This window comes from Hipposideros armiger, unplaced genomic scaffold (assembly GCF_001890085.2).
Source record: "Hipposideros armiger isolate ML-2016 unplaced genomic scaffold, ASM189008v1 scaffold_161, whole genome shotgun sequence".
Lineage (NCBI taxonomy): Eukaryota > Metazoa > Chordata > Mammalia > Chiroptera > Hipposideridae > Hipposideros > Hipposideros armiger.
Genome location: NW_017731511.1, coordinates 1519260 through 1532052, shown reverse-complemented (window position 1 = coordinate 1532052; position 12793 = coordinate 1519260). Strand labels below are relative to the sequence as shown.

Genomic DNA, 12793 nt, shown 5'->3' with positions numbered 1-12793 from the left:
TAGTTAAGTATAAAGTAAATATTTGGAGGTTCTAAAACATGTTCTAAACATGTGTTCCAATGATGGCAGAATTACCCTTGGCAAAAAAGGATGCTACCTAATTGTTATCATTTTTGGAAATAAGACTGGGCAGGGATGGGGTAGGGGTAGATAGAGGTGGGGTGGTATAGTGTACAATTTATCACAGCCCAGCTGGGTTCCCCCTTCTCTTTATGATCTTCTTTTTCAAAGTTTGTGTCTTTCCGTTCAAGTGGAAGTTCAACTTTAGATGAACCTTTTGAAGCTCAGTAATGATTCCCCCCCACCCCCACCCCCCAATTAAGCAAATCGAAGTAGCAAGGCCCATCTATGAGCAATTCTGCAGACACTAGCTCAAGGCAGTGGAGAAGCTGAGTAGTCTTCTAGGGCCCAAACCCATTTTGGCCTTGACCTCAAAAAGAGTTCATCAACATAAGTTTGGAGGGGTGAGGGGTGAAAGGGGAGTGATTAGCAGGAACCTGCAGAAAGTGGCAATGCTTAGGGAGAAAAAGTCAGCCCCGCCCCCCACCTCCCTTCGCCAAAGGCACCTGGACGTTAGTGGGAATCCCTCCCAGGCATGGACTGGCTCTCACTCCTGAGAGGCAAGTTTCTTGTCAAGCGTTAGCCACCTGTGTGCGGCACTCCCGCTGGGAAAGGTGGCCTGGGCGAAGGGAGAGCTCAGCCACACGGCTCTGGAGCGGTTCGTGCTGAGGCTGGCGGTCAAAATCCCTCCAGAACTCAGAGCGTTTAGGATGCAGAGTGTGTTCTGCCCTCTTAACTCGCCAGGACTGTAGCCCGTCGTCCTCAAGACCGGTCTGCTCTGGAGAGGGCTGACCCCCCACCCCCTCCAGTTTGCACGGGCTCCTGGCTGTCCTTCCCCTCTCACCTCCCCACCCCCAAAGTGGCGCTCCCGCCTCGCTCCGCCTGCTCATCTCCAGGCGCGCCCCAGAGGGTTATCAGGCTCCCCACACGCACCGCTGGCTTCCTCTGGCGCCTGGCGCGAGTGACCCGAACAGACCAACCACTGCCTCGGAGCCTCATCCACGTCCCCTTCTCCCTGCTTCCCTGCCACCGTGCTGCCTGCTCTTCTCCCCCGCGCGCTGCGGCGCCCACCGTGTGTCAGGTTTAATCCCGGGTTGGACCTGCTGTTTTGCTCATCCCTACACTCAGCCTCTCCGTCAGCCCCAAGAAGTGGAATCTGCCCTGAAACTCTCCGTGGCTGGGGCCGGCGGACTGGGCATGCTCAGAAGCCAGGGCTGGCTTTGGTCTCAAGTAGGAAGCTTTTGCACTCCGGAGGCAGCGGCGACTTTGGGGAAAGTTGATCGGAGAGGGGAGGAAGCCCCAAGACGCGGAGCAGCGGCAGGAAGGAGCCCCCGGCAGCCCGGAGGAGCATGGGCACCCTGCGGGATTTACAGTACGCGCTCCAGGAGAAGATCGAGGAGCTCAGGCAGCGGGATGCTCTCATCGACGAGCTGGAGCTGGAGTTGGATCAGAAGGACGAACTGATCCAGAAGCTGCAGAACGAGCTGGACAAGTACCGCTCGGTGATCCGGCCCGCCACCCAGCAGGCGCAGAAGCAGAGCGCGAGCACCTTGCAGGGCGAGCCGCGCACCAAGCGGCAGGCGATCTCCGCCGAGCCCACCGCTTTCGACATCCAGGATCTCAGCCATGTGACCCTGCCCTTCTACCCCAAGAGCCCACAGTAAGCAGGGGTTATGCGCTGGGGCCACGGGGCACCCTGTTGGTGGGGAGCTGCGGGTCTCTGTGTTGTCTGTCGCCCCCCCTCCCGCCCCGCCCGCTTGCCTTGTCTGTCCTCATCCTCAGAACTGTTTCATTTTAACGGGCACCACTTGCGGGGACGTGCACGTTTCTAGAGCCAGACACTGCATCTACGTTGCCTTCGTGTCTTTGTCAGATGTCAAGCTATTTTTTAAAAAATGGATCCATATACGTTCCTAGATGCCACCCACTGTGTATGTAGAGTTTGAACGTGCCCAGGTGTGTGTCCAGCTGTGTGTGTATGAGTGAGTGTGAGAAGCTGAATAAAAAGCCCCATCTCCCAAATGCCTTGGCATAGCTGCCCAGCCGGAAAACCCTAAATGCAGGCTCGTCAGACTTGAAATGAAATGCGTCTGATATCACCCTTACTTTCTATGCTTTTGTGGCTCTTCCGGATTGCTCTACATGCTGGCAGTTCACACCGGTACCTAGCTTCAACCCTGATGTTCTGTCATCATCAAAGTGTCAAAAATAAGGAAATGTGCATATAAAAAGGCAGGTTTTTTTTTTGATTTTCTGAATTGGGTGGCATTTGCAATCCACAAATGGAAGCCTAGTCTTTTTTCCATAACAAAGACTATTGGGAGAGTATTGCTTATTTTCCTTAAGGAATTTGCATTAGGTTACTCCTGGGGCACTTCTTTCTCCCAAGGGGGTTGCATGTTTCCAGGTTCAAATATACAGAAGTGCACTTACCTGTATTGACAGTGTAGATGCCCTGTTTGCCTTACTCTTGGCTTCTGATGCAACCACTCCAGCATTGTTCTAGCATTTTAGACAACTGTGTAGTGCTGATGTCAGTGGGCTTCACAACTGGGGTGGGAAAACTGAATGAAACTTGTTATACACTACTCAACTCAGAGTTCTTATGTAAAGTGGCAGGAACATGATGTTAATATAGAACGAACATCCACATGAATGGTATCTTTAATTAACAGATAGTGGCATAATTGATAAAGTGAAGGATTTTGATATTCTATTCGAAACTACATCACATTGGCTGGATGGCCATGTTACATAATAATACAAGGTCCCCTGGAACCCTTCCCTTCATAAAAACAAGGAACTAATATAAGAGAGAGTAAATACAGGATTATATCCTTTTGTGTTTATTGGATTTGGGGGAGCTTGAGAGTACGCAGTAATTCCGCTTTTGAAAACAGGCTTGTACCTATACTTGTTGGTTCGCAAAGAACATATGTTGTTCCTCATGCAGGTTTAGCTTCATGAGGAGTTTATATTTTGTGAAAGAGCGGGGAAGAGACAATACGAATAAACATTTCTGAGATTCTGACCTCACCAAGTTGCCTAATAGTTCAGTAGACTTAGATTTGCCTTAGAAACCTGAATGGTCTGTATTCACTCCAACTTTCTCTGGTAAATTAATTTGCAGTCCTGACATGCTTGCCTGTTTTAGCTAACGAGGTACATGGCCATCTCTCCTGGGCCAAGTTTTGCATAATGAAAAAAAATAACTCAAAGACAGCTCTCTGCATCTTTAAGCATTCCGTAGGATCTCACTTTAGTATCTGCAGGATGTTGGAGTAACACAGAGCAAACTCCGCTTTTGTAAAAAAACCACTTCAATAGGTTTTATAATGAAGCATGATCCAGCCAGCTGATAACTCCAGTTCACCATTGTGTCAGGCAAGATCTAGAGGAATCTAAGCTGTAGGGGAGGAGCTGAAGTTTTAGAAGTCTCTTAGTGCTTGACACGAAGAACAACTAGATTTTTTAAAAAGTCCATGGTGGAAAACGAAATGAGTGTGGCATATAATTCTGTTACAATAAACATTTTATCCAGCAATTCTGTGCGTTCTGATATTTATTTAATTACTTCTGCTTTGAAGAAGTCCGCTATTAAGGTATCACCATGATGGTTTTGGTGATTCTGAAGGGTTATACTGAAGAAAATGATAGAATGTTTTCCAAGCTTAAATAATTTTGGAAAAACATCTGTTCTTTTTTCACACTTACATAAAGAAAACTAGAATAAAATTGGCTTAAGTGGTAGAGTGTACCTCTCTTAAGAGAAAGAGAAGTGCAAAATTATTATTCTCATGTCATTTGAATGATTGTGCAAGATAGCTCCACAAAAAAATTAGCAAAATTTGCCAAAGAAGCCTTGTTTGAATTTCAGTTTATTTCACTATAAAAAATTGATTATACTGACTTACTGTCAACAAGTGTTTGTCTTCATATTTCATCTTTAGTGCAACTTAAATTTAGTCATCTTTCTTAAACTCACACACAGATTATTGTGAGTTCCAGTTAAAATCAAACCATCTAAATAGCATAAAATTGATTTCAAATTCATATTAGTTTTCTGTTCTCTTTCCATTAGATGTAGGTAAGTGCCCAGTTAACATTCTGCTCAATTATCTTATGTATGCAAATATATTTGTTTACTTTTTGCTTACTGAGGTTGCCTTTTGAGGATGGTAATTTTTGAAACTTTTGTTTTTTAGTGGTTTGAGGTCATTTGAAAAATACTGTAAAATGAAAATTAACTTATTAACTTAAGTCATCTTAACATTTTTGGTTTGGAATTTTACTTTTAAACTGGGAACTGGAGGGAAGGCTCAGGCAGATTACAGGAGATAGCCAGGGTTCTTCTGTTGCACCTGTGAGGCCAGGCGAGTGCTTTGTCTCTTTCACACCTGTATACAAACAAAAAAAGCTTAAGCCCTTTTGTTGTTATGAATGGGAGGCAAAGAACTGATGTAGCAAATTGAAATCTGTATTCCACTGCTACAAAATAACTAGTTGAGAGTGTAAACTATTAGACTGTATGTTTTGAAGTAGATTGAGCAAATAAACCCTTAAAAATGAAAAAAAAATCCATTTTATGAGATCAGGTAGCCTGTTGGTCATATATATATATATATATATATATATATATATATATAAACAATTCTTATTGGCTTTTAAAGTAATTTTATTTCATGGCATTTCATTCCTGAAAATTGATTCTATTTTTCTTTTAAGAGTGAAACTCTGATATTTTGATCTAAACCCTTTACGTATTGTAAATATTCCCCAATCCTTTCTGTTTTGCTGTCACAGGGTTTCATGTCATTTCAGTTGGGCTATATAGATTTGAGTTCCTATCAAAAGTTGTTAGTGTCTCTGCATGCTTGTTAAGCTATTGCTTTTCCCCTTAGAGGTAGCTGAATTTCAGGGAATTTTGACATATTTTGTTATGTTTCAAAACTTTTTGATTGTGAAGTACTTTGGAAGAGCTGAGGCTAAAAAGAAATATATATATATATATATATATATATATATATATATTAATTTTTAAGGAGGCATTAAGTTTAACAAGATCCTTTATGAACTTTTAAACCTTAACACTAGTACATCTCAAGAGAAATGGAATCTTTGTACAGGCTGTATGTTAAATTCTGTAGGAAGTTGAGAGAATTCTAGAATTTTAGTGTGATCATAGATGGCATAATATCAAAGGCAACAATAAAGTTTAAAATGTACCCTACAGCTCAGTTCAATACTTTTATGGGATATCTGCCATGTGTAAGCTATAGTCAGGCATTAGGGGTGAGAGTTATACAGGTCCTACCATCAAGGGGTTAACAAGTGGCTAACAGTCCTGCATAAGTAAATATTCTAGAAAGTAGAGTGAGGCAAGTCACAGAGGAGATACTTAAGACAGTTGGTAAAATATGATTGAGCTCATTTAATTTTGTGGTATCAGAAAGTCTTAATGGAAGTGGAGGTATTTAAAGTAAGTAGTATTTGGAGGATGACCATCATTTAGTGGTGATGGGATGAGAGGGGTGAGATGGGGATGGGGAAAGCCATCAGCAAAGGGACAGGCAGCAAAAGAAAGCAGAGGGTCCATCTGAGGAAGGACAGCAACTAATGGCTGTACCAGAACACCATACCACAGTGGGAATTGAGGAAAAGCAAGTTTAGGCTGGAGAGAATGACAATCTTAGTTTCTATTTTAGAAAGTAGGGGAAAGGACATTTCTGCTTGTTTTTAGAATAATCAAGAATCGTGTGTGTGTATGTGTGTATGTTTTACGTGGAGAACTAATAGTTACCCATAAGTAAAGCTCTGAATCTCAGAATGTCAGTCCAATCCTCCGTCCCTCAGCAGCGCAGCACTGATTAATAACCATAACTATTCCAACGCGGTAAGGGCATTTAATGTAACTAAGCAGCAGGTGATTAAAATTCTTAAAGAAACCCAGTTCCACTCTTTCACAAAAGCAAGTTCCGTTTTCCACTCCCTTGAAAATGCTCTCATGGAAAAAAATCTAATTTTATGCCACAGACTAGCATAGCAGGCTCCTCACATACCCAGGCGAATGGGACAAGAGAAGTGAAGCTGATGTTGGTTTTTGAAATTCATTTTTCTTGTTTGTGGGGAGGTGTTAAATTACAACTTAATGTTATTCTAATAGGCTTTTCTATTTAAGTTTGCTTGTTAATTGAACATGGCAGTCTATGCAGTAAATTTGAAGTTTTGGACGGCTTATATAAAAAAGGTATGACAGCAGATTGCAAAAACTTTGTTAGGGTGTTTGAAGCACAGTCAAGTTGTGTGCCCCTAACAGGGGGCTTATAATAAAAATACTGACAAAAATACCTTAAAATAGAGTAGCTCAAGGGATTGCCTGACACTATAAATGACCAGCTTCCTTGCTCTACTGGGCCCCCTTTTCAAGCCCCACTACTTTTTACTTCACTAAAGAGTTGGGTTTGTATTCCCAATGGGAAAGGGTAGAAGAAGGCAGACGATGTTTTTATTGTTGCTGTTTGCAGATTATAAGGCATATGGAAACATTTTTCTTTTTTCTGTCTGCCTAGCAATGGAGGGGCTCCATGGTATCCTAGCAACCCGTTTGAACACCAGGGCTGCTGCTCTTTCTGCCATTTCTACCATAGGTGCAGCTGCCCATCTCAGGGAACCAGGCCTGCTGCTAGCACTCAGACCCTCCAACTTGAACCTTCCATGCTCGGAGAACACAAGACACTATGATAAATAAGCACATGCTGCAAGCAGCGTTTACCAGTGTGCTCAACAGCTCATTATGCAATCACATCTGTGGCATTTGGAATCCTAATCTGAATTGTTGAGCTGGCACTCTTGGCCACCCCTTCCCTGTCAGCCCTTCTCTGCTTCCTCATACCCAGCCTTCTGACACTAGTTCTACGTTCCTCTCACCATCTTTTCTACAATGACTGTGTTCATCAGCGTCTCCTTAAGATTGGCTTTCTGAGAAGTTAAATATGTGCAGCCTGTGTGCGCTCTCTAAGTATAATTTTGTTTGTAAGAGTAGAGGAATGTTCTCCCTCCAAAGCTGTCATGTACATATAAACAATGGCACAAAAAGTGTAGCTACACAAAACAGATGTTTAACGAAAGGTAGGACTAAGTATGCTCCCAGAAGTGTCTCATTTCTGAATGGATTTTATAATCAGCAACGTTTTTATGAAAAAAACAAAACAAAAAAACAACACAAAAAATCCAGAAGAGTAGAGTTAGAAGAAGAGTTGTGTGTTGGGGGCAATAGAAAGGGCAAACCAAGGTGAGTGTTGTGAAAGCTGTACCATATTTACAAAGCAGTTGGAGAGGAGGGATGGGCTTTGTGGCAAATAAATAGACAAAATGACAGGGATAGAATCGGTAAGTCAGGTAGTACTTTGTGGAGGGAGACAGTCCCAGGGAGGAGACATCCAAACTGGAGTATAGTGGAAACTTGCCTCTTCTGGGTGTGGGAGTCACACAGGGATTTTAAGCTATTTCTCTCTAGGCCAATGCTTATTTTGAATGCCTTGTATTGTTTCAAACATCCCCTAGTCTGGTATGGGGCAGAGCTTGGTGATTTTTGTGCACTCTACAGTACAGAAGAAGGAATGAGGAGAACAAGCCAGTGTATCACTGTCTCTGAAATAATGGGTCAGAATGGCACTGCCCTTCATCGTCATAATGTTTAACATTTATTGAGCACTTACTGTGTGCCAGGCACTGCTCCTGTGCTTTCCATAGGTTGTCCTTTTTAGCAAACAATCCTGGAAGGAAGGCTCCAGAGCATCCCCGTTTCACAGCACTGGGGTACGGGACACTGAAGCTCAGAGAAGCCAAGCAAGTTGCTCAGGGTCACACATATCGTAAAAGGCTGAACCTGAATGGGAACTCAAAAGCCATTCTCCTTAGCCACTAGGTTCTCCTGCTTCTCAAGGAGTGTGAGGATTAGGCAATTGCACTAAAACCTAATGAATAACATTTAGGCTGTTTTCAGGGGAGTATCTGTTCACCAATAATTAAATTGGAAGTGAAGTACTTTGGGAGAAGTGGGGAAAATAAGTAGGCACAGTGGTTTCCAAACTTTGTCGCACATTAGAACCGTCTGGGGAGCCTTTAAAACATCCAGTGCCTAGGTTTACCCGAAGCCAGTTAAAATCACACTGTCTGGGGGTGGAAGCCAGCCATCATTACTTTTTAAAGATTCCTCAGGTAACTTCAATGAGCAACAAAATTTGGGAACCACTCCGATAAGAAGACAACAAGATGTGCGTGTATACATGCTTGTGTATATGATATTAAACAAAGGACCAGGATAAATTTTCCGTTTAAAGAATTGAATGTTTCTATTGGTTAAAACCTTTAAGCACTAGGAGCTTGCAAAAACAGTGGACTTGTTTTTCCATATTATGGGTGTACACTATTTAATTAGAGTCTTATTGTTTATTTTCCCAAATAAGTAATCATTCGTTCTCAACACTGCCTGCATATTAGAACCATGTAAGAAACTTTAAAAAATACCTTTCCTGGAGTGCCACATCCGGAGATTCTATTTCATTGCTCTGGGGTGGACCTCAGGTATAGGTATATTATTTTAATTCCCGAAGTGATTCTACTGTGCAGCTAGGATAGAAAATCTATTTGAAAGGTTATTCAACTTTGGTTGTTATAGGATACTTGAATTCCCATTCTTTGGGAAAGCACTTTCCTTGGTCCCTTTTTATCAGCCCAAGACCCCTGCTTGCCTTACAGCCAGGCAGCTCCAGCTCTCCAATCCCCACAGCATTTGACCTTGATATCTGGGGTAATTATCTGTATGGACCTGGGGCTTCACTCAATGGATAAGTATGTTTCCTCTTTCCTGCCAGCCGTGAATCCTGGCCACTGTTCAAATATGACACACATTAGGATCAGCTGTCATCCCAAGCTCTTTTCTACTCTCCCAGGAGAGAGTGGGGTGGGGTGGGGCAGCCTCCTCATTAGCCAGTAAGACTGTTTCCATGGGTCCCAGATGCTCCTATGAACTATGAAGTACATGGAGGTAAGACAATGAGCTCCCCTTGAAAGAGCAGTACAGGGCTTGTAGTGCCTCTCCTTCTGGTATGTGATGTCTCTGCAGCCAGCTACAGTTTTTTTTTTTTCCATACAGATATTTTATCCTTTTAAGGCAAACAGCCTGAGCTCAGGCTGAGGAGTACTTTCCAAGGAGGCTTCAGAGAAAGCCGAGCAAGCACATCAAGCTCTCAGCCCCCTTTTCCGGATGGTTTGGTTTGAGTGAACAAGTCTGGGCATGGCTGGCCATTGAGAGGTCTGAAATAAACCTCCCAATCAGAGAATCTCAGTATGTCCCTCAGGAGGCCTTCTGGGGAAGATGGGAATCCCAGCACCCTGTGGTCACAGCCTCACTGCTGCCACAGATCTCCAGCTCTTCTCGGTGTCTCCTTGCTTATCCTCTTTTCCCATATATACTGTGGTCAAAAACTCCTCGAGATGTTCCTAACGGCCTCTGATAGGAGCCTGTTTACATTTGTAATTTAATCATCACCTTCTCAGGTGAGGATCAGCCAACACAATGCTTTGTATGAGATGAAAATAGCTAATATAATTGCAAATACTTTTTGGTAAAAATCATCATCTCGTTATGGGAGTCAGCGAGAAGCTGCCTTGTCTGTTTCCCCCTCCTTCTAAAATATGAAAATGTATTCAGCTGACAGATAGCATGTTAAAGCAGACTAGATGTAATAAGGCTGCCGGGAGGATTGGGGACATTAATTACGCAGGGAAGTTAATTGTAAGGAAAGTAAACACTTTCATTATGAATCCTGCTTTATGTCTTGCATTTGGTTATTGGACCTAAATGGGAAGGATAAGAGGAATTAGCAACAATAAAGAAAAATGAACAAAAGCATGGGTTCGCTTATATGACTGAGCTTTTCGAAGCAGTATGGTGGATGAGAGTTTGTAGTAGGACACTAGGAAAATGTATTAACAGTTCTTATAATTCAAGATATGAAAGGATGGGCATTAGTATAGAAAAGAATCAGTGACAATTTAGTATCAACATATACTACTTGCACCTGCGTCAAATTAAAAAAAAAAAGTTCCTTACCTTTGCCTGTCTAAAGATCATGAATTCTAATTAAACTTCACCAGAATCGCTTTAAGACAGATGCAATTTAATTGATTTCTATAACTTAGGCCCAGCAAAAGCATAAGTAAATAGCTTAAATTATTAATATGTGTCAAAACCAGATCTAATGCCATTAACCTTCAAATGTTCAGTTTCCTCACTTCTAGACCATGTGTGCTCTTTTAGGAGTAGCACACCATTTCTTTGAACATGACGTAGTTATAGTATCAGCCAGTCTGTTTAAGTTGATTAATTGTATTAAATGCCAATGATGACAAATACACCTCAGTTTAGCAAAAATACTTTTGTTATTTTCCGAAGCAATCGTATCATGGTAATATCAAGCTTTCGCCAGATCTACAATAGACCAAGGAATAAGGGAAAACCAGCTCCTTTCTGGATATACTGCAAATCATTTTAATGGTCCAGCTCTATCAATAAATTATGGTTTTCACACTGCTTCTAAACTTGGAGTGAGAGGAAAGGAAAAAGGATTGTCATGACAAGAAAGAAAAACGTGAATTCTGAATTTTGCCCCTCTGGCGCTATGGTTGCTGATGTCCTAGAGGGGGCCATACTCTACCGTTTCTGCAGGTGGCTGGCAAACACTCTGTACCTGCTAGCATCCCTCCACACTTGAGCCTTCCTAAGACACGCTTTGCCTGAATCACTGGTGACCGAGTAATACATTTTATGTTGTGGCAAGGGAGCAACGATGGCCCTAGATTAAGCTTGTGCTGGTTTGACAGGGTGTCACCATATCCTTTATAGAGGAATATTAAACACTGGAAAGTCACACAGGTACCATTTTGCTAAGCCTGTGATGGGGATTCATTATGTCAGCGGGAGGAGAGGAAAAAACATGCTGTGGAGTAAATCCTGGAGTGTCCGCTGCATGCACTCTCGAGCATGGATCTCTGTGTGAATCTTGGTCTTCATTCTGGGTAACTGCTATTGTCTTATTTAGGAACTGGCTGAGGATACCAAAGCTTAGAAAAGTAAGCTGGCAGACAGATATGTAAGAGTAGTTTTTGGCTGGAAGATCTATTCAGTGAATCCTTCTTTACTTTGAGTAAATGAATTTGACTTAGTAGAAATCTTTCAGTTCTGAATTGTTAAGGAAAATCTTTTTTTCCCCCCATAGCATATGGTAGAGTGTATGTAACATGAAAGAATTGCTCCAAGATTCTAGTCATTCATTTAATACTTAACTTTATAAAAATGTAGTGCTGAACTCCACCGTACACTTGTATAAATAATGGTTCTGGTTATAGATCTGAAAAGCTTTCGAATATTGTGAAAGGAATTATGCTATGACTTTTTCTTTTGTAGTGGTAGCCTTGATCACGAAATAGTTATTTTTCTTCAAAATCTTATTTCAGACTGTTTGTTGTTCCTCATAAAAGGAAAAGATGACATGAAAAATGATAATTTGTCTGACTCTGACTTCCAGATGTCTTAGCATTACTTAGTATGGAGGCGTACATTCTCTTGTTGAAAGAAGAGAAACAAGAACTAAATGATTCCTTGTTCACGTAGCACTGAACGACATAAAATTCAATGGATATTATTATGAAACCATCAACATGAACAGGAATGGCAAATAAATATGATAAACCCACTGTAACTGGAGCAGCTTCTATTAACTTCTTGCTACCTCTTTACCTTTTTACATACGTCATCAATTCATCTAGGCTTTGCCTTTTCTTTGTGTAGCTTAAGACATTAACATGTTCATTCTCCCTCTTTGAGTTTTGGTGGGAAATGTCTAGCCTAACCATTAAATACCTAGCCTAAACTATTAAAAGAGTATAGTCTATAGCCTTTGAAATAATAATAATGAAAGAAAAAATTCCAGAAATAGAGAATTTAGGCACTTAGTAGTGTTATATATGTGTGTTTGAGTATTCATTTACATATTTAGGAATAATTATAAGAAATTATTTGAGAAAGTTCTGATATTTCAAGAGTATCCTATTTCCATCAAGAGTTGTATTCCATCTTATGATATATTATAATCACAATATAATCATAATTGTTTTAAGCAAGACAGAATTACCCTTCTATACCCTCACAAATGAAGAAATCAAAAGAACTATTACTGAAATATTTTGGTGAAGATACCACTGCAAAATATGCAGAGAGATAAATAAAGTGGAACACATCCCCCAGAACCTTCATCCTAAAGAATAAAACAAAGCACTGATCATCACAGAGGAGGGTACCTTCCTCTGGTGACTTTATCTTCTTATCTTTTGGTACCACCACTGAAGTCCTGTGCCACATTAATCATTTATCATCAGAGCAGTGCTCCATCTTCTGGATTCCTAAGGGCTACTGTCAGTGTGATGGATGGAAAATAACACAGATATACATTTATTTGTCTTGACAAGAGTGGTACTCTCTGCTAGACAAGCTTAGAGGTTATTAAATAATATCAAAGTGGACCCTTGCTAGTGAGTTTTTTAAATCATCTAGGGCAGGTATATCCCCCTCCCCCTTCTTGACTCCTCTTACTAGAGTTCAACACTTCTTTTTGTAATTATTTTAGATTGCTTTCTCATCATATAAGGGAAGGACATAATATTAAAATCT

The 12793-nt window shown here is 41.4% G+C and overlaps 1 protein-coding gene across 1 annotated transcript in view; it reads left to right on the top strand.

The window, feature by feature from the left end:
* The first annotated feature begins 1021 nt into the window (after nt 1-1021).
* Nucleotides 1022-12793, top strand: part of PRKG1 (protein kinase cGMP-dependent 1) — a 1201019-nt gene continuing 1189247 nt past the window's right edge. Inside the window, exon 1 of the mRNA XM_019651487.1 lies at nt 1022-1720. Within this exon, the coding sequence (XP_019507032.1) occupies nt 1410-1720 (311 nt within the window). The 5' untranslated portion in view covers nt 1022-1409. The remainder of the gene's footprint in view (nt 1721-12793) is intronic.